This window comes from Peromyscus californicus, unplaced genomic scaffold, assembly GCF_007827085.1.
Source record: "Peromyscus californicus insignis strain IS unplaced genomic scaffold, ASM782708v3 Scaffold_4__1_contigs__length_199733344, whole genome shotgun sequence".
NCBI classification, from domain to species: Eukaryota; Metazoa; Chordata; class Mammalia; order Rodentia; family Cricetidae; genus Peromyscus; species Peromyscus californicus.
In genome coordinates, this window is record NW_026294562.1 from 80,509,110 (window position 1) to 80,531,682 (window position 22,573).

The window sequence follows — 22,573 nt, forward strand, 5'->3', positions numbered from 1 at the left end:
AAAGAGTGACAAACATTTTACATGCTTTTAGTGTCTTTGAAATGGCTTAACAAAAATCAGCATTAAAAAACAAAACAAAGTAAAACAAAAACCAAAATGGGGCTGGAAAGATGGCTCAGTGGTTAAGGGCACTTACTACTGTTCCAGAGGACTGGGGTTGTGTCTGTAACTCCAGTTCCAGGGTATCCAATACCCTCTTCTAGCCTCTCTGGTCAGCAGGCACAAACACACATGACGGCAAAGCAATCACACACACAAGGAAAACCCAAGACTCTTATTTAAACTATCGACAAAGGTCAGGGGGGATATTAGATTCAAAGCCAGCTTAAGTTCAAAAACTAAGTAAACGAACAAAGGCCCACAAGACCGTTATTAAAAACAACCAACCATCCACCCAAACCACGACACCCTGTAATTTACCAGCAAATACAAATATTCCGAAAAAAGTATCTCTAAAGGGTCCCACTCTCTTACATTCATCACAGTAACTGTTTCCACAGCAGGGAATGACAACAGCATCAGTCATAATATCCTTGCAGATGAGGCACAAGAGCTCATCTGGGATAGGATCGTCTTCTTCTGAAGATGATGAGGGTTCCTCTGGTAAGAAGGGTGGTTTCTCTTTCTTCCCGATGGCATAGGCCTCTCTGTAAAAGACAGTTTCTGCATTTTAGGATGGTCAGAAGGCAGAGCAGTCATGCTCTATGCTCAGCATACTGTATTATAACAGAACATGTAACCTCAGGACAATGACACTGAGTTTAGACAAACATATCTTCCAACATACAGGGGCAGTTATGCCTATCCTCAACAGACACAAATCAGAACTCCAAATAAGTAAACAAAAGTAAAGAAACACTTTAAAAGCAACTAAAAGGATCTTAGAATCCTTAACTCTTGGAACTAAAGGCCAGAGAGGTAAAACATGTTAAGATATCAGAATGTCCTATGTAAGTGTCAGACAAAGACAGAATCGGAACTTGAGAGATACCCTAAGTCACAATTTCCCTTTAACCAGGTGTTCCTTTAAAAAAAAAAAAAAGAAAAAGTAACAGAAAAATCCCCTCCCACATTCCAGGATTCTGTCACACCCATGCAGACATCAACTGAATGCCACAGGATGGGAACTGTGCTATCTATAACCAGGCTATCAGCCAGACTAGGTAACCAATGATCTCCTGTAACTACTTGAAAAGATTTATCTACCTGTCAATTAAACATGACTTAATGATCAGAATACATTACACAAATATGAAAGAACATACTATAATTTTTTTGTAGCTTTTTGTAGAAATGAATTTTTCAGGAATGGTAGGAGTTAAATACATCTAAAAACATACAAAAAGTTATTCTCAGACTTGCCTCTACCGTTTCACAAGTCCCCACTTCTCTATACTCAGACAAAGTTGTAAACCACAGGAATTCTTAAGAGAAAATCTTTGTTTCATTTAGGAACAGGATGTGCTCATCTCAATGCTGAAATGAAATAGTCTCAGCTGGATGGAGGAGGGTACCTTAGGTGTGTTATTTGTGTTGCAGCTGCTCCATAGACATCACCACGATTCCACAAATAAGTATCAATTTGCTTATGCCCCATTGTTCCCAATTTGTGAAAGAGGAGTCTCCCACTGCCCAAGAGAAAAGAAAAAAGGGAAAAAACAAAAAAGGGGGAGGGGAAGAGAACAGGATAGAAAAAGAAACAGAAGAAGAGTCTGAGTTGCTTATCAGTGGTGTTAGTGGAGAGGGTGAATGTTTTATTTAAATATTAGGGCTCCCATCTCTCCCCATTATGGGCTGTGCGTCTGACATAAATGAGCTTTTCTCCCCCAGGACTCAAAAGCAATGAATTATTAGTTAGGGCTCACAGGTGATGTTAACTTTTTCAACAACTTTTACATAATACAGATGAAGCAGTCTGCTCTTAAATTGACTGCAAAAAAATCAATTCCAATTGAAAATTGTTGCATAGCATTTATGAAATGTCTCTGGACTAGCTACAGCGTAACAACAGACTGCATAAGATGATCACAAACTCAGGATGGTGGCTGATGAAAGCAGAGGGGTGAAGCAGAGCATGTGCGCAGGGCTGGAGTGGAGGGAGCATCAGTTCTCTGCAGCAAACCATCTGTCTACTAACGTGCACATCCCTGAATGGACATCCTTTCAGTACCAATCCCACCTGCTCACTACGCTACTTCAACATGCGTGTAGGAAGCTGGGGAAACTCATCTGCCCCTGAGAACATAGACACCTGGCATCTAAACTGGTGTTAATCAAAGGGTGTTCTAGGATCTCAACTTCAAAATCTTTTGGAAGGCTAGCTTAAATATACAGAATCAGGATCTTACCACAGCTTCTAAATAAAAACTAGAGGTTCGGGGCAGAGAATCTGGAATCACAGTCTAGAGGAACACTTACAACATACCTATGTGTGTTTATACTATAGGAGATAACAAAAGAAGATAGCTAAGTACACAGTAAGAACAGATCTATGGCAGACTAAGCTGAATCAGACCACTAGACAGTGTTTGTTCCTTTGTTAAAATCTAGCTTATAAGGGCCTACAAAATGGGTCCGCAGGTGAACTGCTTGCCAGGCTTCCACGGTAAGTTGCAAGGAGAGAAGCAACTCCACAAAGTTGTACTGACCTCCATATGTGCACAATCATACACATACACACACACACACACACACACACACACACACACACACACACACACACACACACACACACACACACGGAGGTGTACATCTGTAATACCAACAGGAGGAAGCTTGAGGAAGGGTGAGCACAAGTGTGAGACGAGCTTAAACTACAAAGTCTTGCCTCAAAAATAACCCCCCAAAAAATTAAAAAAATAATAAAAAAAAAAATAATAAAACCCACCACCACCACCAACAAAAAAAACCCAAAAAACACTGAGACATTTTACAGAGCTGGCTGGGCTGAACTGAACTAATAATGGTTGGTAAAACGAGCCCTACTTTAGTCTGAAGATGATGTCATCTATCTAAAGCTAGCCAAGACTCCTCAGTATTTCACTTATGCCCAGCATTGAAGTTTGCCTTGGCATCTTGCTGTACTTTCATTCTTAAACATTTGCTTCTCAAAATGATTACATCTGTTTTACTCACTTAGGAAACGGAAATAGCATATGTAAGATAATGTGGGAGCATGTATGTGAATGAGGAAGAAAGGAATGACAGAAAGAAAAAATTAGAAGACTACAAGGGAAGTGGCACTCACTAATGACAAAAATCCCCAAATTCATTTAAAATTTGCATAAATGGAGCAGACTGCAGCCTCTCAGAATTAACACAGAAATGTAACACGTGGAAATGAACAATTCTGGAATGGAAACTTCCCAAGGAATCCAAGTAGCCAAGTTACAAGCCCAAGACTGAAACACTATACCCTGGGACTGCCTGGTCCCCACAGGTCACACCTAACCTGCATACTTACGCATCTATAGTTGGTATTGCGTATTTTCCAGTGTTCGTAAGCATTGCACCTTTCATGTTAGGATCTTTCACTTCCATCATAAAACTTCTAGGAATTCCAGTGCTCTTTTTGATTCTAGGGCCAGATTCAAAGTTCTTATCCTATTTGGAGGAAGGGAGGAAAGAAAGACAAAACAGTCTTCTTTAGTAAATGCCTATACACCTCATGCAGTGCTCATCACTGACACACAGGAACTCAATTTAGTTCTCAGAATTTGCTATGTGAACTAATCACCACTACTTCAGACAAACAAGACTTAGAGACAAGCAACATGCTCTACTCAAAAGACAGCCAAGACCTGGGACCTGGCAACCTAGACTCCAAAAGCTGTGCTCATCTGCCATTTACATGGAGATTTTTACCATGGCAAATATGGTTAAGAAATAATTCTAAGAAAAACTAGATCTACCAGTTTCTACATGCACTTACCCCATTTGTTGGGCAATTCTTAATATAATGACCAGGTTTACCACAACGAAAACAGGTATAAGATGGAGGTGGTGGACCTAGAGGTTTCTTCATGTAACTGAAAAAGAAAAAGAATTAATATGTACACAGAAATTTAAGAAAAACAATGCTTCTAATTGCAGGGGCAAACACACCCCAAAATTCCTATTGGCATAACAGTATTTATGAACTTACTTGATTGGGTCGTATTCATGGCCAGATTGCGACATCATTGCTTTAATTTTATCTTCCTCAGAAGCATTGGCTTCAGCCAGATTGGCAGTCTGTTTAACAGGTAATTATTTGACACACACATTAGAAACACATTAAGACCACACAGCAAAGACAACACACTCGTCCTACACAGAGCAACATCCAAATGAGCTGTGCTTTCCATGGCTACCTGGAGAAGCACTGGGAACTCTTACAGCACTCTATGTCTAGGGGAGGTTGGGAGGCTGAGGAAGTCTTTCTGGGAGCACTCAGACCTTAGACCTTGTCTGTACCTTACATTAGGATCTATACACATGACTGTTCGAGGAACTCAAAGCCAGGTGAGATAAAATTAAAAGAGAAACACTTGATGTTGTCAAATCTTTAAAACATTTCAAGTGTCCCAGCATTGAGACTGTAATTTACATTTAGAACTTGGAAGGCAGGGGCGGGGGGGTAAACGACAGCATTACTACACACTACAAGTCACAAGGCTCTTTGGCTAGTGGTGTCAGTTTCTAATTAGTTCAAAGGTATGCTTTTAAAATTTAAAGTTCACATAAATTTTATGAACTTCAGAAATCTAACAGTCTAGATATAAACAGGGTCTAAGGGAGTGATTTTCTAATAACCTGGATCTTCAAGCACCTACCACTCACATCAGTCACTCAGAGTTTTACCTTTACATTCATCCACAAAACAAGCAACCAGTTTTAACACTTTATTGTAATTTTATATACAAAGAATGCTTAACATTAACAGAGCTTGAAACAACAGTAACATTTACAGAAAACTGATTACAGATGTTTAACAACTAATTTGTTTGAACCCAAACATTATTTTACAAATAGATTAAAAAAAAAAAAATCCCCAAACCTCCAAAACTTCCCAATTCCTCCCAGCCAAGTAACAATGGTAGAAATAGACCAGAACTCAAATCCGGTCCTTACAGTACATAAGATAAACAGTATATACTATAACCTGCCAAAGATGTGAACTCTATGCTAAACCACTTTGCATTAGAAAATGATAGAATAGGATGGTTCATCCACTTTGCTTAGGATCATTAATTTCAGTGTTTTGTTTTCTCAGGACTAGAGAGCTTAAGTAGCAATTTGTTAACAGGACATCTTTGAAGGATACACCCTAGGAAAAGGACACAGCCCACAACGAAGCCAAGGACAAAATAGGGACAGCACTATCAAATATGCCTTTTCATTTTCACTTGTTAGCTGTTAAATTAGACTTCACACTTCTGAGAGCAGGGAAAAGACTTTTGGGAAGCTGGGCAGCTCCCTTCTGAGCCCTCAAGCCTACCTGCTCTGTTCTAAAGACACAATCTGCGATCTAAAATACTGTCTAAAAAAAAAAAATCCATCACTAGTGCTTTTCCAAATAGAAGATACACATTGTTGAGAATAAATGCAAGCAACCTTGTCAAACAACATGGTATACACAGTGATTTCAGGAGGTAACAATTTGGCCCTCTGCCAAAAACATACACACTCATATTCCTACAAACAGCTTTTCAAGTATACACTTACACAATTCATGTAGTCTGTGTTCAAACAAATTAGGTTGTTTAAAATTTTTCTAATTCAGACAGACTACAAGTCTAAAGCATAAGGAAACAACTGTATCACATTTAAAATAATGACCTTGGTGGGATCAATTCAAAATTTCAAGAATTAACCACACAATTGTCCATGTAAAGGAAATCTTCTGTTTTGGCTATTTTAAAGTCCACATAATTCACAGCCAAAACCAGGAAATTCCTCCAGAATTGTGTTAGTTTCCAGTGTCTAATTAAAATTGTGTGAGGGGGAAAACAGTTAAATGTAGCTTCCTGTGTTTCTTCAGTCTTGAAGACGAACATTATGCGGGGGCGCTGACCAAGTTACTCCCCTATCTTCTCAGACAGCAACTACTCTTTCCAGGGCAGTAATAGTATGTACAATGCATTCACAAATCCATCCTCCCCCACCCACCTTAAAACAGTACTGCTTCATATTTTTAAAATGTTAGACTTATAGTGTCAAGAATATATATATATATATATACCTTTGTAAGCTGGGCCAGAGAAATAGATGCAGAAGAGTCATCAATCTGTTCACAAAAAATTAAACACACATTCAAGTTCCACACTGAAAACATCTGAAAGTGATTATTAGCCCCTAAAGTCACTTAATGCTAAATATTGGGCATTTTCTTACTTTTCTAAAGAATGTTTTGTTTGAAGCCTGAAAATATGTTCAAGCTATTTTATCTTTTGTTTCATTTCATACCGAGTTCTAAAGGCTATGATGTATGGGAGGACTTCCTGCAGTGAAAAATCAGAGGGTAGAAAATTCCTCTACTGAAGAGTGGTGACTCAATACTACAATGTGAGTCCATGTCTCTCAATGGTCTCTAAATTTGATAATGCTCACAACAATGTACACTGCAAGAGAGAACTAAAAAAAAAAAAAAAATCTAATTTCCCCAACGCCATTAAACATTATAAAAACAAGCAGCTCTTTAGGCCTCAGATAATTGCTGTAAACAACAGCTCCCAGGCAATTCCTAGCTCCTCTTGTCAAGAAACCACAGGTTTCCTTATCAAAGCAGTTGCTAAGCCATGTCACCCCAATGCCCCCCTTAAAAAAAAAAAAAAAGAAAGAAAGAGAAAAAGGGGGAAAATAAACACAAAAGTTAACCTGGGAAAGAGTCAAAGAGCTGTCCTACACAGTGATGGATTTTAGCATTTGGAGAAAAGTCAATTTAACCAAACAGGGCAAGGATATAAGAAGGCTTTAAGAACATATTATACAATGTTAACCTTTTTAAAGTTTTTTTCACTTGATCCCATTAAATGATATAGTTTTAAAAAGATGTTTATCTGCATGTACACAAAGGCGTTTCTTAGTAATCAGCTTCTCAACAAGATTTCCCTAAAGCTCCTTAGATTCCTATTCAATGTTATAATTCTTGTATGATACTGGTCAGGATTCTTTGGAATGGACAGACTTCAAGCAGGATATCTGGCTCAAAGAAAATGTCTTCAAATATCCTTCTAAAAGTATTGAAAACACAAAACTGAAATGTAACAGGCTTCAGTATGAAGTCACCAATGTCCACTATAAAAAAAATTTGATAAATACAAGAATTACATTTGCTAAATTGAAGATACATTTTAGTTAGCCATGGTGGCACCTGCCTATGATGCTGAGGCAGGAGGACCACAAGTTTCAGAGTTGGGCTACACAGTGGGTTGACACAGCATGACCTCTGTGGCAAGAATCTGTTTCATAAAAATAAATCTTACAAATACCTTCAGTTTAGTCTGATGGGTACTATTACTGAGATGTTTATTTAGACAAATGGCTCTTTGTTCCACACGTAAGCATGGCAGAGTTCCTCAGGTGCTAACCCCACATTTCTAATGCATAACCACTAACGCATAAGCAAGAGCTCTCTTGCTTAGCTCTTAAGAATTTTTTACTTAAGGACTAATCTCAAGAAGCAGAAAAAATAAATTAGGAAAAATATATAAATATTCTTATCCAGAAGAAAGCCTAACCGACTCAGGTTTATTTTTAAAAGGGCTACATTTTAAATTACCAGGAATTACTGTAACAGGTGACAAAGGTCTAAATTGTTGCTAACCCAATCAAATCCACTCTGTAACTAATGCTATCATTGTTTTGCTTTCTTTTACTTCTTTTTATCATGGACTTCTTGAGTTCAAAGTGGTTTCCCACAAATTACATTTTAATTATGGTTTTTCCCACCAAAAATATCTCTATACTATCTAAGAGGTCAAAGATACCAAAAATTTAGAAAGAAAGGCACCCAATTTTACATTATAGCAGGGCATTAAGAGATGAGAAAAAATGTCCACAAAGAATGGCTGAAAAATTATGAGGAATTTACATTTGCTAAACCATCAAAAAAAAGTGACTTCTCGGTAAAGTACTGTTAAATGTGCCAAATTTAAAAATGATGTGTACTACAGGTATCACTAAGATTAGCCTTCCTTTGTATTAGGACCTTGCTTCTGGAGCAGGTACTGGACATCATTTTAGGTCAATTACACTTAAATGAAACTGAAAGAATGTAATCCCAATGTTCAGTTAGCAGAACATCTAGCTTTGGATGTTCTGATCAACATGGAAGGATGACTAAAGGCTTTGGGGAATAAACAGTCATCTTTGACCAGACTTGGCTTAAATCACCAAAAATACACTGGTATGTGGTGGTCCACACTTGTTATACCAGCACTTGAGAAGCTGAGGCAGGAGGACTGCCATGAGTTCAAGGCTGGCCTGGGCTACATAGCAAATACCAGACCAGCTAGAGTTGTTACACAGCAAGACTTGATGTCTTCAAAAAGAAAACAAAAAACCAAGTTGCTTAGGATGTCATAAGTCTGCAATCTCAGCACAGAGCAGGTGAGGCAAAACTCAAGCACGCAGAGGCAACCTCCCATACAGAGGGTAGCCTGAGCTATGAGATCCTGTCTCAAAATACAAAACCAAAATGTATAGGGACAGACTTTTCATAATCAGAATTTCTAAATTTTGCCCAGGGTCTCTATTTTGCTTGTTAATGTGTACAGCCAAACCATCCTTATTCCTAAGTTATGAATACTAATTAGTCAATGAACACGTTTCCGTGATTCTAAATGTCAACAAAACATCCAAGCAAATAAAAGATAGAGACAACAGATTATGTTATGTCTCTATCTCACTTAATTCTACCTAAAAATTAAAACTGTTTAAAACATTAAAAGAAAGAAATCTGAATAAGCTTACAATAAATTTCTTATAAATGTAATACAGACATGCCAGGGAACACACAAGGCTAAAAGAATGTTAACTTTATTTATGAACATGTGATTTGTGTTTATACACATGCTAATAAACAAAAAGGAAATAATTGTCTTCAAGAAATAAAACTTCATCTGAATTAATTTAAATACTATATAAAAATAGTTTATACAAATGTGTTACATTTACTACTACAGTCACCGGGACAGTTTTTCTAATTTGTGCTAGCATTTGGATACACAAAAATCAGTTTTAAACCAATCACCAGCAAAACAGAAACTTGGACAGTTTTACAGCATTATGCTTTAAAAAACAAAAAACCCAAAAACAAAAAACCCCAAAAAACAAACAAAAAAAACCCCTCAAAAAACCCACCCATATATCCAAATGTGGGAGAAAACCCCCAAACACTGACTTTTTATCTTTGAATCACTGTATTTAGACAGCAACTAAAGGCCATACACTTTAGAGAACAAGTTCAAAGTTGATATATTCTACTTATCATGGTTAAGATCCAACGATCCAAGGTTAGTGAAATGCCTCATACACAAATATCAGTAGTACTTAAAAAGAATAAAATGAAACAGCAAGCAATACCCCTGATTTCTAAACGAAAATTTCAATACTGTGTTTTCGTGTACAAGTATTCAGCCTGAGCAGTCAAATGTTTAGAGAACCATCAAGTTACAGAACCAAATTAAGATAGCCCTGTGTTCTGAAGCACCTGTCCCACAATTTAGAAGTGATGCTTTTACTTAAAAGCTCAAAGCCAAAATAGTGTCACACTATGGGTTAACTGTAATGTAAAAAGATGTTACCCTAGTTAACCAGAGTTGCTTTTGATAAGATACAGCTTCCAATAATCTATAACTAATGCAGCACTTTAATATCTTATGAAAAAGGCAAACATTCCAATTTGAATAGACTAGCTTGTGAATGAACTGTACAAAACCATTAAAATCACCGGCATGTTTCTGCACTCTTGGTGGTGGAGATGCAGTTTCAGTCTGCACTGTGTGGAACAAGGGTACACAAAGGACAGGAGCTCACAGGTGCCAAATAAAGCAAGACTGACTAATAAAGCTTCATCAAAAGCCTCTCAAAAGCTCTTTTCTAGGATGTGTTTGAACTTGGAGAAAGGATCAAACAATAATATAAGTTCTGCATGTTGCTAATCCATTTTTGAAAGCCATCAATCAGGCAGGAAAAAAACTCTAATAAACTAAGTGAAACAACGTGAAAAGGGCAAAATATACACTCCAAACAATTTTTTTTTATTGCAAGAAACAAAAAGCACAAAACAGCCTGTACATACATACAAAATACTAACTATAGACAGACAGATGTAGAACATGTTGTCATGTTCTTCAGAGTTAAACCTACACCATCTAAAAAGGATCATACATTACTGTACACCACAGTGTCATACAGGGAGAATGCTATCATATTTAATATGAAACAGTGTAAAGGGCATCAATTACCCATTTCTACAAAGTAACTACAAATTATGTCACATATATCCATATTCAACTGAACTGTCATCAAAATACAATTTATTTACAGTGTGCACTATGGTCAGTTGGGTATTCTAAATGATTTACTTCACTGAAACATTATAAAGGTAAAAACAATTGTGTAGAAAAAGGGTGATTGTGTTTTTACATACTGCTTTTGTAGTTCCCATCACTGGTTCAGTTCGACTTCTAAAAAATAAAACAGAAACAGAAACTAACATTAGCTATTTATGAATTTCATGTATATACATATGTGTGTATTTTTAGTCTCATTTAGCCTAGGCCACTATACAGTCAAGGCCAGATCCTGTTGCCTCTTCCTCCCCATGTGCCAGATTAATATGTGTGCATCACCACTGTGACTGCTAATAAATCTTAATACGTATCTCTAATCTCACATCTTTAGGAATACAATTTTCTTTTGATACAAATCAATTTCTGATACAATGAGCAAGAACTCTGATTACTATTTGCCACTGCCAAAGGTTTAAAATACATTCATGTTTCTAAAAAAATTTCTTATTGAGGCATTCTGAAAGGTATTATAAACGGTATTATAAAGGTATTTATAAACGTTGTGATTTACTTATAATGGACTGAATAAGTATTCCTTTTTTGCTAAATCTAGATATAAATTTCTACATATCCAATTTCTTAAGCAGACCACTGTCGGTAATATGACAGACCTCTATCTGCTGTGCTCAAAAATTAGCTTTCAAATCCAGATAGACAAGGTGATGATTATAATTTTTAAAGTATTTAAAAGCCAAGCAGTGGTGGCACACACCTTTAATTCCACCACTAAGGAGGCAGAGGCAGGCAGGTCTCTGTGAGTTCCAGGCTAGCCTGGTCTACAAGTGAGTTCCAGTTATAGAAAAGACTGTGTTTCAAAAACCAAACAAACATTTTAAAACAATAGCCAATTATTAAAATTTAAGGTCTCTGGAAGATACAACATAATCTGAAAATATTTTATAAAATCCATTTTATGCTTTTATATAATTGGACAAATTGTTGCTAGAACAACATATAAGCAAACCCCAAATCTCTTTAGTTTAGACAGACTAGAAGAGGGACCAGAACTGAGGTCCTAAGTAACAGGCTTTTAAATGCTAAAGTTTACTGGAGAGAACACTAGACAGCACCTAAAATGAATTTTTAAGTTCCTATGTGATTTTGAACTACTGACAAAAATAACTTGAACTTTCAAGCATTTGCTCAAACTGAGAAGCATTTTATGAGGCCAATATTATAAACAAAAATCCTACATATAAATTAATAAGCAATTTTATATGAAGCAACTTAAGATGTCCATGAACTTCAAATATCCTTTTCTCAAGTTTCTGAATATCAAAAAAAATTCCAGAGATGAAATATATGATACTTGTTTTAATTATTATTTTTGTTTGTGTGTCTTTTTTGAGACAAAGTCTCTTTATCATATAGCTATATAATAGCCCTGGGTGTCCTGGTACTTGCTATATATACCAGATTGGCCTATGTAGATCCACTTGTTTCTGCCTCCGAAGTGCTGGGATTAAAGGCATGTGCTACCACATCCTGCTTGACACAAGTCTTTAAAAAGCACACAGTAAGTGTAATTTCATGCTAAAACATAAAAAGAATTCTACCCTACTCATGTATTACAGTTCTGCTATCAATATAAAACTTCTCAGATGACCATGCCCAGTGAAGACCTGTAATTTCAGCTTCTCAGGGGGCTGACAGCAGGGTATCAAGTTCAAGGCCATTAGGTCTACAGGGTCAGTTCTACCACCAGCCTGAACAACTTAATAGGATCCTGTCTTAAAATACTAAAAGAAGGAAGAGGTCTATGAATGTGGATCAGTGATAGAGTTCTTCCCTAACATGAGCAAAGGATTAGGTTTAATCCTCAACACTGCATAAACAATAAAGAAAAATTGTTAATGATATAGTTTTGTCTCTTTAATAAATAGAAGCTCTAAATTATTTTCGAGGATTGTCATAATTCCATTTTAATAACAGGTATTCATTCAATGCCAAGAACTATTTAATTCCTAATATACCTCTATAAGTTAGAGGGACAGTTATCACTAGGTATTTATGGGGGACTAGATATAGGATCCTTACTTCCACCCACTGTGGATACCAAAAGGATGCGCAAATCATTTATAGAAAACAGCATTCACTTTCATATAAATGATGCAATAAATATTCTGTACCTTAAATCATCTCCAGAAAATGTGATTTAAGCACTTCTGATTCTGTTACTCTGCACTTACTGCAGACACAGAAGAGGTGGATAAAAGTTCTGAGAAGTGAGCCAATTGCACTCATAACCCTGCTGCAGGGAAATCCTGAGACAGAGGCAATAATTTATCCAAAATGAGGCAGTAAATGAAGTCAAATGAGTCTGACTCTTAGTTTCTATGGCCTTCAAACTAAAGCCTCTTATTGATAAAAAGTTTATATTGGCATTACTTAATATTCATGATGCTGCCAGGAGGAAAATCAGAAAAAAGGCAACCAAAAAAATCCTACTACAGCTTTTATGATTAGCACAATAAAATTTTAATGTTAGTAAAATGTTTTGAAAACTTAAAAAAAAAAGCCTATTTTGATAAATGCATGAGCTTTTATAAATACTCACATAACATATGTCTTGCTTGTGGACTTAACACCTCCAATAGGAATTCTTCTGACAATTACTGATGAATTTTTAGGAATTAGTGCATTATCGTCAGTATATTCTGTAAACAAAGAGCCAAATTTCTATTTAGGGATTTGACTAAATACTCAGGATTAAGAAAACTTCAACCAAACATCAGTTTTACGGTAAGTGAGCTTACAGCACAAGAACTCCAAAATGCATGTTCTTTGCATTTAGGTTCCTAGTATTGTTAGAAGAAATATCCTAGTCCTAAGTGGGCTCCTTCAAATGATACAATATAGCTAGTCAGGTCCTAGGCTCTAGGACCTCCACTTTGGGAAACTCAGTCTCCCAGCTCATTTAACCAAGAAAGGCTTAACATGCCAACTATGGGCTATTTGAAATGAGAGTGTACCTTCCTAGTCCATAAGCACGAGCTTCTCATGTAGCATATTACTAGAAAAGACCAACTATGGGCTATTTGAAATGAGAGTGTACCTTCCTAGTCCATAAGCACGAGCTTCTCATGTAGCATATTACTAGAAAAGTCAGGCTAAACATGAAATTATGTTCTATTGGTTTTTTTTTTTTTTTTGGTTTTTGAGACAGCGTTTCTCTGCGTAGCTTTGGAGCCTGTCCTGGAACTCACTCTGTAGCCCAGGCTGGCCTTGAACTCACAGAGATCAGCCTGCCTCTGCCTTCTGAGTGCTGGGATTAAAGGCGTGCGCCACCCCCCCCCCCCATCTATTGGTTTTTAAAATAAAGAATGGAGAGTGGGTATTATTTTTGATAAAATGTTGTTTTAAAGCCCTTCTGAAGAACTTGTGTTTGCAAATGAAAAGCCAGCCACACACACAAAAACTAAATGAATAGTTTTTACTCAGAGGGGGAACAATGTGAGGAAAAATAAATGACACAGAGACTACTAAAATGTTGAAGAAAATTAAAGAATTATATTAAATAAGGTAGGAAAGTATAAACCATATACTGATTTATACTTTGTTTCCATGTAAAAAAGAGAAATTACTGGTGTGTTTTCTGAGAAGCGATGACAATTTACGTCCTAAAAAGACTTATTCTAGCATCTACATAGGAGACAAACTGAACAGAAACAGTTTGTCATAAGAAGGCTGCCTCTCTGGTGATAGGCAGCATTAGACAGTCACTCATGGACTGAGTATTGCAAAAATGGAGGAAGAACAGGCATGAATTCCTAGGTTTCTAGCTTTTTAGCAAACAGACGTCACTTTTTAAGAAGACTGAGAGGAGAAATGAGTACCATTTTTCTACTCTATAATTACAATAGTTCTGTAAGAATGAAATTAAGGGGACCTTAAGTGTAATAAGAGTTTAAGTGTAGTAAGAGTTTAAGGAAGAAAGGAGTAAAATTATCAAGTTAAACACACACATACACAATTTAAGAGATGCAAAAATCTCCCTCAATCCCACAAAACAAGACCAGGGTTTATTTTTTCTTTTTCTTTGTTTTGTTTTTTTGAGACAGGGTTTCTCTGTGTAACTATGTGTCCTAGCTATTCTGAAACTCATAGAACAGGCTGGCCTGGAACTCAGAGATCTACCTGCTTCTGCCTCCTCACTGCTGGGATTAAAGACATGTGCTACCACTGCTGGGCCAGGGTTCACTCCTAATGTCACTTGCCTCACTTAAGGTACCTAACACAAATTTAGTATTCCTTTTCTACAGCAAACTGCCCAACCAAGAGTTCTTTAGTGTGTTTTCAGTTGTTGACTATGTCTCACAGGCATCCAATCAAGAGTGATGCAATTTCCTAAATGCAGGCATGAAAGGCTATCATTATCTTGGACAGTCCCCAAATTCCAAGAAAGATGAGTAAGAAAAATCAGAAGCAGGAAATTGGAGGATTTTTAATAAGTTTAACAATTCTAGAACCCAAACTTAAGTGTCAAACATTTGGCTGTTTCTTTACATCTTAACAAACCTTAAGTGTATTCACAAAACCTTTAAAAAACAACTTATTAGTAAGGTGGGGTGGTGAGAAGCCTACATACATTTCCAGCACTCAGGAGTCTGAGGCAAGGGAATTGCCACTGAGCTCAAGGCTAATCTTCCATACAACAAGATCTTGTTAAATAAACAAAGACAACTGAATTTGATCAACACAGTGCTGTATTATAGTACTAAAAGGGTGCTCCAATACCCTCAAATACAGGTTCTAGCTGTCCAATTAAGGATTTGCATTTATGATGGTTTCCTAAGCCCAAGAGAGTCTGACTCTTAACTCCTTAAAAAGCAGTTCCTCTAGATTCAAAAGGCTCAGGGGATGGAGATTTAGCTCAGTGGCAGAGCATTTGCCTCAGCTCTCGGGGAAGAAAAAAAGGCTTACCAGTATGAATTTTATCTAAAAACAGAAAAGTCATGGATGGATTAAAAAAGATAAATGTAAGGAATGGACAGCCAGAATAAGGATAAAAACGAACAAGAAAACCCCTCATATTCATCTTCCAAATCAATCAAGTTCATTTAGTATGAAGGTTACCAGGTGAATGGGAGGAACAGTATAAAAACAAAATTTTCTCCAAAGATCATTTGGAATTCATTGTAAAATAACAGTCTAGAAACAAGCAGGCTTAAGTCCTAAACAAAACTTTGACACAAACATTTTAGTTTTACCAAAGGTTTATGGTCCTTGATAACTGACAGATTTCCAGAACTAAAGGAATGTTTTACAGAAACAATGCAGATCAGTAATTTAAACTTACTAAAAATCATCCACTTTAATCTTTCTTCTCGGGTCTTAGACTCCGGGCACTCTCTAAGAAACTCTAAGTACAGTAAGCATTTATTTTGCAACCTTTAATTCACTAGATGGTTCTAAACCAAGTAGAATTCTCACTCAACCGCCTTGTAAAACTGGGTCCATGTCTATACCCTACCAGCATGCCTGGTGCCTTTGGAGCCAGAGGGCTTCAGATCTCAGAACTGAAGTTCCGAGTTTTGAATTTCCATGTGGGCCCTGGCAACAGAAGTGGGTTCCTCTGCAAGGGCAGTAAGCACTCTTGACAGCCAGAACCATCTCTCCAGCTCTGTAAATTTCTGTACCATTATCAACCCCCCTCCCACACCCCCTAATCTGAGTGAGTGCATAAAACAAAGAAACCTCCCACAACTCTTTCTTAACGAACCTAACATCAAACTTTCTCCAGTTAAGGTCAGAATAAGAAGAAAACATGCTGTGGGGCAAATAACTTCCCTGCATTTCAGGTTGTGGATTATATGTCCTAAACTAGAAAAAAATAATACAAAGTCACAAAATGTCAATGTGTGGACAAGAATTCTTAAATCACAACTTACTCCAGTCTAAAAGCTGCCTTTAACTGTTGGTTGGTAGCAAGATGGATAAAGTCTAGTTTTAAATGATTCAACCATACAATACTGTAATAAAAATAAAACCTATACAGTAGATGATAATTGTAAGTGGCTAATATCCCTAATTCATCTTTCCTCTCATTCATAAAGATGCATTGTTATAGCAATGCAGCCAATAATTCTTAAAAAGCCATGTGTTTTGTAAAGTAGACTTCAATACTTTGGCTGTTTTGGTGGACTTCTTAGCTGTTTATTGCCACAAACACCTTTCCTCTTCCAAAGTAGTGAGAAATTACAGAAAAATAGTTACCCAAAGGGAAGGAAGTAGACAATATTCTTTTGGCATTATAATGATGCATGTCTGCATTACAAATGAAAAACTGGTATTCTACATGACAAGATTTGGTCTACCTAACAACTACAGGCTAGTAAGATGAGACCATCCCCAAAAACTTTAACTAAAAAAACCCATGCCACACCTTGTATCAAATTTAACTTGGTGGAGCACGCCTTTAATCCCAGGACTCAGGAGGCAGAGGCAAGTTGATTTCTGTGAGCCAGAGGAAAGCTTGGTCTATGTGCAGAAGTCCAGGCCAATGAGGGCTACATAATAAGACCATGTCACAAACAAAACGACCCCATTTTCTTATCAGTAAATGTCAGAAGTCTGATCTACTAAAACCCACCCATCTGCATTACTATTCTGAGAAAAAGAAACCAAAACAAGTTCAGAGTCAGAAGATACATCCACCATTCAAGTCCCAATATTATTGTTTTTGCAGGGGTGGTGTCATACCCCTTTAATTCCAGCACTCAGGAGGCAGAGGTGAGTTCAAAGTGGTGCACACCTTTGATCTCAGCACTAGGGAGGCAGAGGCAGGCAGATCTGAGTTGAGACCAGCCTGGTAAACAGTAAGTTCCAGGACAGCCAAGGCTGTTACACAGAGAAACCCTGTCCCAAAAAGAAATAAAAACAAGTCCTAGCCGGGCGGTGGTGGCGCACGCCTTTAATCCCAGCACTCGGGAGGCAGAGCCAGGCGGATCTCTGTGAGTTCGAGGCCAGTCTGGGCTACCAAGTGAGTTCCAGGAGAGGCGCAAAGCTACACAGAGAAACCCTGTCTCGAAAAACCAAAAAAAAAAAAAAAAAAAACAAGTCCTAATACTATCTTTAAAATTAAGAACTCAAGGATTATAACAAGTGGCGTACTTGTATTCACACATGGTAGCACTCCACTGTTTTTCAGAAACCTAATTATTTATATATATTTATTATATACACACACACACCAATCCAGGGCCTTGCACTCTGAAGCTTTCCAGAATTGCTAAGAGTTAATGTGACGAACTAAGAGTTTACCTACTTCTGGGTGTGGTCTAACACCTGCATTCTCCACACTTGGGACTCTCAGGCAGAGGGACTGTTGGGGTTGGAGATTAGTCTGGGCTACAGAATTCAACTTTTGAGTACGTATCAATAATTCTGACATTACACCATCGAACATTTTATATTCCAAAAAAACGATTCCAACACTGATTAAATTCTCAAAAATACCTCCTTTCTACAAGCAACCCCATATAAATAAATAAAAGGGGGCATGCAATTTGCTGTTAACTTCAAATCAATGTTAGGTAACTTCAAACAAGTTACATCTACTGCTGCTTTAACAAATGAGAAAAAAACTTCGTCTCCTGAAGAAAAAAAACAAGTTAGAGAATGTCACAAGGCAAAACCCCAACAGCCTTGGATAACAACCCTTTCTCTTCTCAATCCCTCCCCACTGGTAAAATTCAATATAGTAAAGGGAGGGGAGCACATTTGAGAAAAACCAGATTAAATACGTTTTTGGATTAGCCTGCTACAGATGACCCCAGCATTCCGAAGGCAAACAGGCCAGTTAAACTCCAAGGTCGGGTGCTGCAATCCTTAGCTATCAATGAAATGCTGTGTATTATAACGAATAGGAATGGAAGTAAGGCTTCACAAGCAACTGACAATGCCCACCTCGACCCAATAAATACCTGCGGCCCATGTGCCTCTTACCTTCTTTCGTCTGCGCGTTGGTGATCTGCAGATCGCTATCGGCAGCTTTCAGCTTTTCTCTCCCCATAATCTGCTTCTTTAAGTCGCAGAGGGAGATATGGAGCCCATCAAAGGTGACGGTGTCATAGTTGAGTTTAGAGGAAAATTTATAGTGCACACAGGACATTGTGGCAAAGGATTCCTAAGGTTCAGCGAGGAGACGTGGACACTCTCAATATATGTATATTTATAAACTTAAGAGCAAAATATGTACACACACAAAACACTCAAAAGACAACGAAGGACCCTAAGGCCTCAAATTAAATACCCCCCAACCACAAGCGGGGGTTCGTGAGAACAATAATCCGGAACCCCCCCGTACTCAGAATCGCTTCATGTGGGAGGAGCAGGACGGGAAAAGGGGCAATCGAGGATCCGCCAACCGGCACAATGTCACCCGGCTGGGTCCCCCTCGCTCATGCTAAGGGCCGGCAGGAGACAGGGCAGGCGGTGCAGTCAGTAGCGGTCAGTCCACACGTTAGAGTCCGAATGACCCCGCGGGGTCAGGGGTCCATAGCGGCCGCACCTCCCGGCAGGTCTCTCTCCGTGGATGGGGGTGACCCAGGCCCCGGGAGAAGGTTGCGGGGAGAGGGCCTAGGCCCGGAGTCCACGAGCGGCCTCTCGCCTCCTCCCGGCTTCCGGACGACCGGCGTCGGCGTCCCCAGGCCCAGGCCCCCACCGCACACACACCCTGGCGCCTGCTCCCCGGAGGCCACGAGCGGCCCGCGGCCTAGGCCGAGATCGCGCGATCGGCGGAGGAGAGGCCTTCCAGCGGCCGCCCGGTTCGGCTCCGCCTCCCCCCCGCCGCCGCGCCGCCTCCTGACACAAAGCCGGTGCGGGGCCCAGCTAGGCCGCGAGGCCCTTCCTCACCACCCCGGGCCCCGGCCGACGGCTTCGTAGGCCCCGGGGACACTGCCGAGGCTGCCCGACTCTTCCTCTTGCTGCTCCTCGCGCTGCTCCCGCTCCTGTCGCCTCTGAGCCCACGACCGCGTCGGGAAGCCCGGAAACGGTCGGGCGGCGGCGAGGGCTTCGCTGGATTGCCTCTTTCCTTTTTTTGTTCTGCCCCCCCCAGGCCGCTCTCCGGCCCGCACCCCGCGCCGGCGACACCTCCGCGCCAGGAACTATGGCGGACGCGGCCTGGCTTCGGGCGAGCGCCCCCACTCCGGGGTCTCTTAAGCAGAGACAGCACGGGCGGCGCACGCGAGGCGGGGCTTGGGCGTGCGCCGATAGGCGGGCCGGGGGCGGGGCCGTCGCGTCACAAAGCGCACCGGCTCGCCCACGTGACCTCGCGCTTTGTGACTCGGAGCGTGGAACCAGAAGCAACGCGGAGAACGGGAGGAACTATGCGCGTCGGGAGGGAGGGGGAGGCGGACTGTCCTACTGGGCCAGCCTGGAAGGGGCGCTCAACGCAGCCGCGGCTCAAACTGCGGAGGGGGCGTACCCAGGGGTGAGCAGCTGATTCCACCGACCGCGAGTCTTGTCACTGTGACGGCTGCTGCGCCAGCGCTCGCCAACTCCCCTCCCAACAGCCTGCCTACCCTGAACTAATCAAACGCGCCTGGGGAGACGATAGACCATCATCACCACCAAAAGCATCTAAGAGAGGTGTCCGGCTCTTACCGACACCGCGCCGACCGCTGACGTTTGCAGCTCGGGGGCCCAGTTGTCTGGGTCTGAAGTTAGCCCTGGGGCTTTGATGTAACGCCTGTCTTCCAAGACGCTGTCAGAGAGAGAATAAAGGATTTGCTGGGTAGCGGTGGATTACATCCATGAATATATTTCCATATTTAAGACCACGCCTGGCACATTTGTGCCTCAATAGAGGTGGCAAATTAACAACAGCAGAAATTATCTCCAATGTATTTGCCTAAAGCCCACAGCGGTGTACTTTGAGTTTTCAAAGAAGGGAGTGATTGCCCCGGTGCAGGGTCCTAATCCCGTTTTTAATAACAGGCGCCAGGAACTTGTCTAAAAGTCCCTTGGAAGGGTTGGCATTCCTTTTCTCATGTGGCATGAGGACGTATTGCATCTATAAATTCATAAATAATAAAATTACTCTAAAACCGTAACAATTACTATAATTTACATTGTCTGATGCCCAGCTTCTCTACTTTTACAGGCTAGGCTCAGAGAAGTTGCACAACTGGACACAAAATCATACATCCAAGAGGTGGCAGAGTTTCCAGAAACTTCCTAAATACCTATGTCCTGAATTCTGGCAGAATTTGGTTTAAATCAATCATCTTGTCAGAGAACCCCTCCTAAGGCCATCTAATTTAATTAAGATAGTCACCAGTGTTGGTCTCCGTTTATCGCAATCATCAATTTAGTCTCAGTCATTACCTTATTTTCTTCTTAGCAGTTATCAGTAGCTGACAAGTTCTATACCTGTTTGTTCTTTTGGGTTTATTATGATGGTGATGATGATGATGATGATGATGATGAATTTTTTTTACTTGTTTATTCTGGTCTCACTGTAGCCAAGACTGGCCTTGTACTCACAATTTTCTTGCCTCAGGCCCCTGAATGCCAGGATTGCGATTTGTTTGTTTGTTTGTTTATTTATTTATTTATTTATTTTTGGTTTTTTTCAAGACAGGGTTTCTCTGTGTAGTTTTGGAGCCTGTCCTGGATCTCACTCAGTAGATCAGGCTGACCTTGAACTCACAGAGATCCGCCTGGCTCTGCCTCCCAGTGCTGAGATTAAAGGCGTGCACCACTGCCGCCCAGCACGGTTTATTTTTTTGTTCATTGGTCTTTCTCATTCTCTCAGTTAAGAAAATGGATTTTGCCCCGATTTTTGCCACATTCCCCAGTCTTGAAAGAGTATCCGGATACTGTAATACTCTGTGATAGACTTTCGAATAATTAGATACATTTTGATTTATCTATAGAAAGACTGTGGCAATACGATGTTAGGGAACCATCAAGGATAACCCCAGAGACTGAAGCACAGCTTAAATAAGTCACTTACAGATTAATTTTCATAAGTAGTAAGCTTCTCCCTCCTTTACCTTTCTTTGATAATTCAAAGTTTCTTGCTATATGGTCCACTTCAGGGTGGCTTTTTCTTAAAAACCTGGGTGAATGTCAGGTATGGTGGTACCCATGTACTTGAGAGGCAGAGGCAGGCAGTTCTCTGTGACTTCCGGCCCAGCCTAGTCTACATAGTGTCTTCTAGGCTAACCAGAGCTACATAATGAGATTTTGTCTCAAAAGAAAAAAAAAATGGGCCAGAAAGGAAGAGCCTGTGTTTCATCTTTGGTAAGGGGTAAGGGAGTAAGTGTGTATGGTTGTGGCAAGAATTACACCTCTTGAAAGAAAACTAAGAAAAGACAATTAAGTCATCCCGATAATCACTCAGCCTAGATGGCACATCTCAAGCCATCTCTACACTATAGTTAATTCCTTTACCAAATCCAACAGGTGATCCATGAGCCATGACCTGGGTTAGCAGAATCTAATCAGGAAGAATTTTTTAAAATGTATTTATTTTTATTTTATGTGCATTGGTGTTTTGCCTGCATGTATGTATGTGTGGGGGTGTCAGATCTTGGAGTTACAGACAGTTGTGAGCTGCCATGTGGGTGCTGTGAATTGAACCTGGGTTCTTTGGAAGAGCAGCCAGTGCTTTTGACCACCAAGCCCTCTCTCCAGCCCCGCCCCCCGGGGGAGGAGTCTGTGTCTCTGGGAAGCTTGCAGTCAGTAGGATATGCTGCAGCTGATCTACTCTCCCTCAGAGACTTAGCTTCCTGGGTTTACAGATGCACTGAGTGGGAAGCATAGAGCTGCCACATACATTTCCTCTTTTTGTGTATATTTCTTGTTTTGTTTTTTACCATTTTGCTTTAGTGTGATATATTTGTTACAATTGAGGAAATGCTATTAATGTATTATTATTAGCGAAAGTCCATAATTTACATCCCCAATACTCTGTGTTGTACAGTCTATGGTTTTGTTTTGTATAGAGGATCACACCCAGGGCCTCCTGAATGCCAACTTGGCTCTGTTCCACTGAGCCTCATCAC

At 39.7% G+C, this 22,573-nt stretch overlaps 1 protein-coding gene across 5 annotated transcripts in view; it reads right to left on the minus strand.

Annotated features, from left to right (window-relative positions):
* Rbbp6 (RB binding protein 6, ubiquitin ligase) overlaps positions 1–19,292 on the minus strand; it is a 32,374-nt gene extending 13,082 nt beyond the window's left edge. For 2 of the 5 annotated variants that reach the window (XM_052760637.1, XM_052760636.1), the window contains exons 1-9: positions 18,507–19,292; positions 13,117–13,216; positions 10,637–10,673; positions 6,224–6,268; positions 4,145–4,233; positions 3,932–4,028; positions 3,464–3,603; positions 1,515–1,628; positions 475–647 (exon numbers count right to left, since the gene is read on the minus strand). In XM_052760637.1, coding sequence (XP_052616597.1) covers positions 475–647; positions 1,515–1,628; positions 3,464–3,603; positions 3,932–4,028; positions 4,145–4,233; positions 6,224–6,268; positions 10,637–10,673; positions 13,117–13,216; positions 18,507–18,672 — 961 coding nt within the window. In that variant the 5' untranslated portion in view covers positions 18,673–19,292. The remainder of the gene's footprint in view (positions 1–474; positions 648–1,514; positions 1,629–3,463; positions 3,604–3,931; positions 4,029–4,144; positions 4,234–6,223; positions 6,269–10,636; positions 10,674–13,116; positions 13,217–18,506) is intronic. The other 3 variants (XM_052760639.1, XM_052760638.1, XM_052760640.1) reach the window with 2 other exon arrangements.
* Between the last annotated feature and the right edge of the window lie 3,281 nt (positions 19,293–22,573).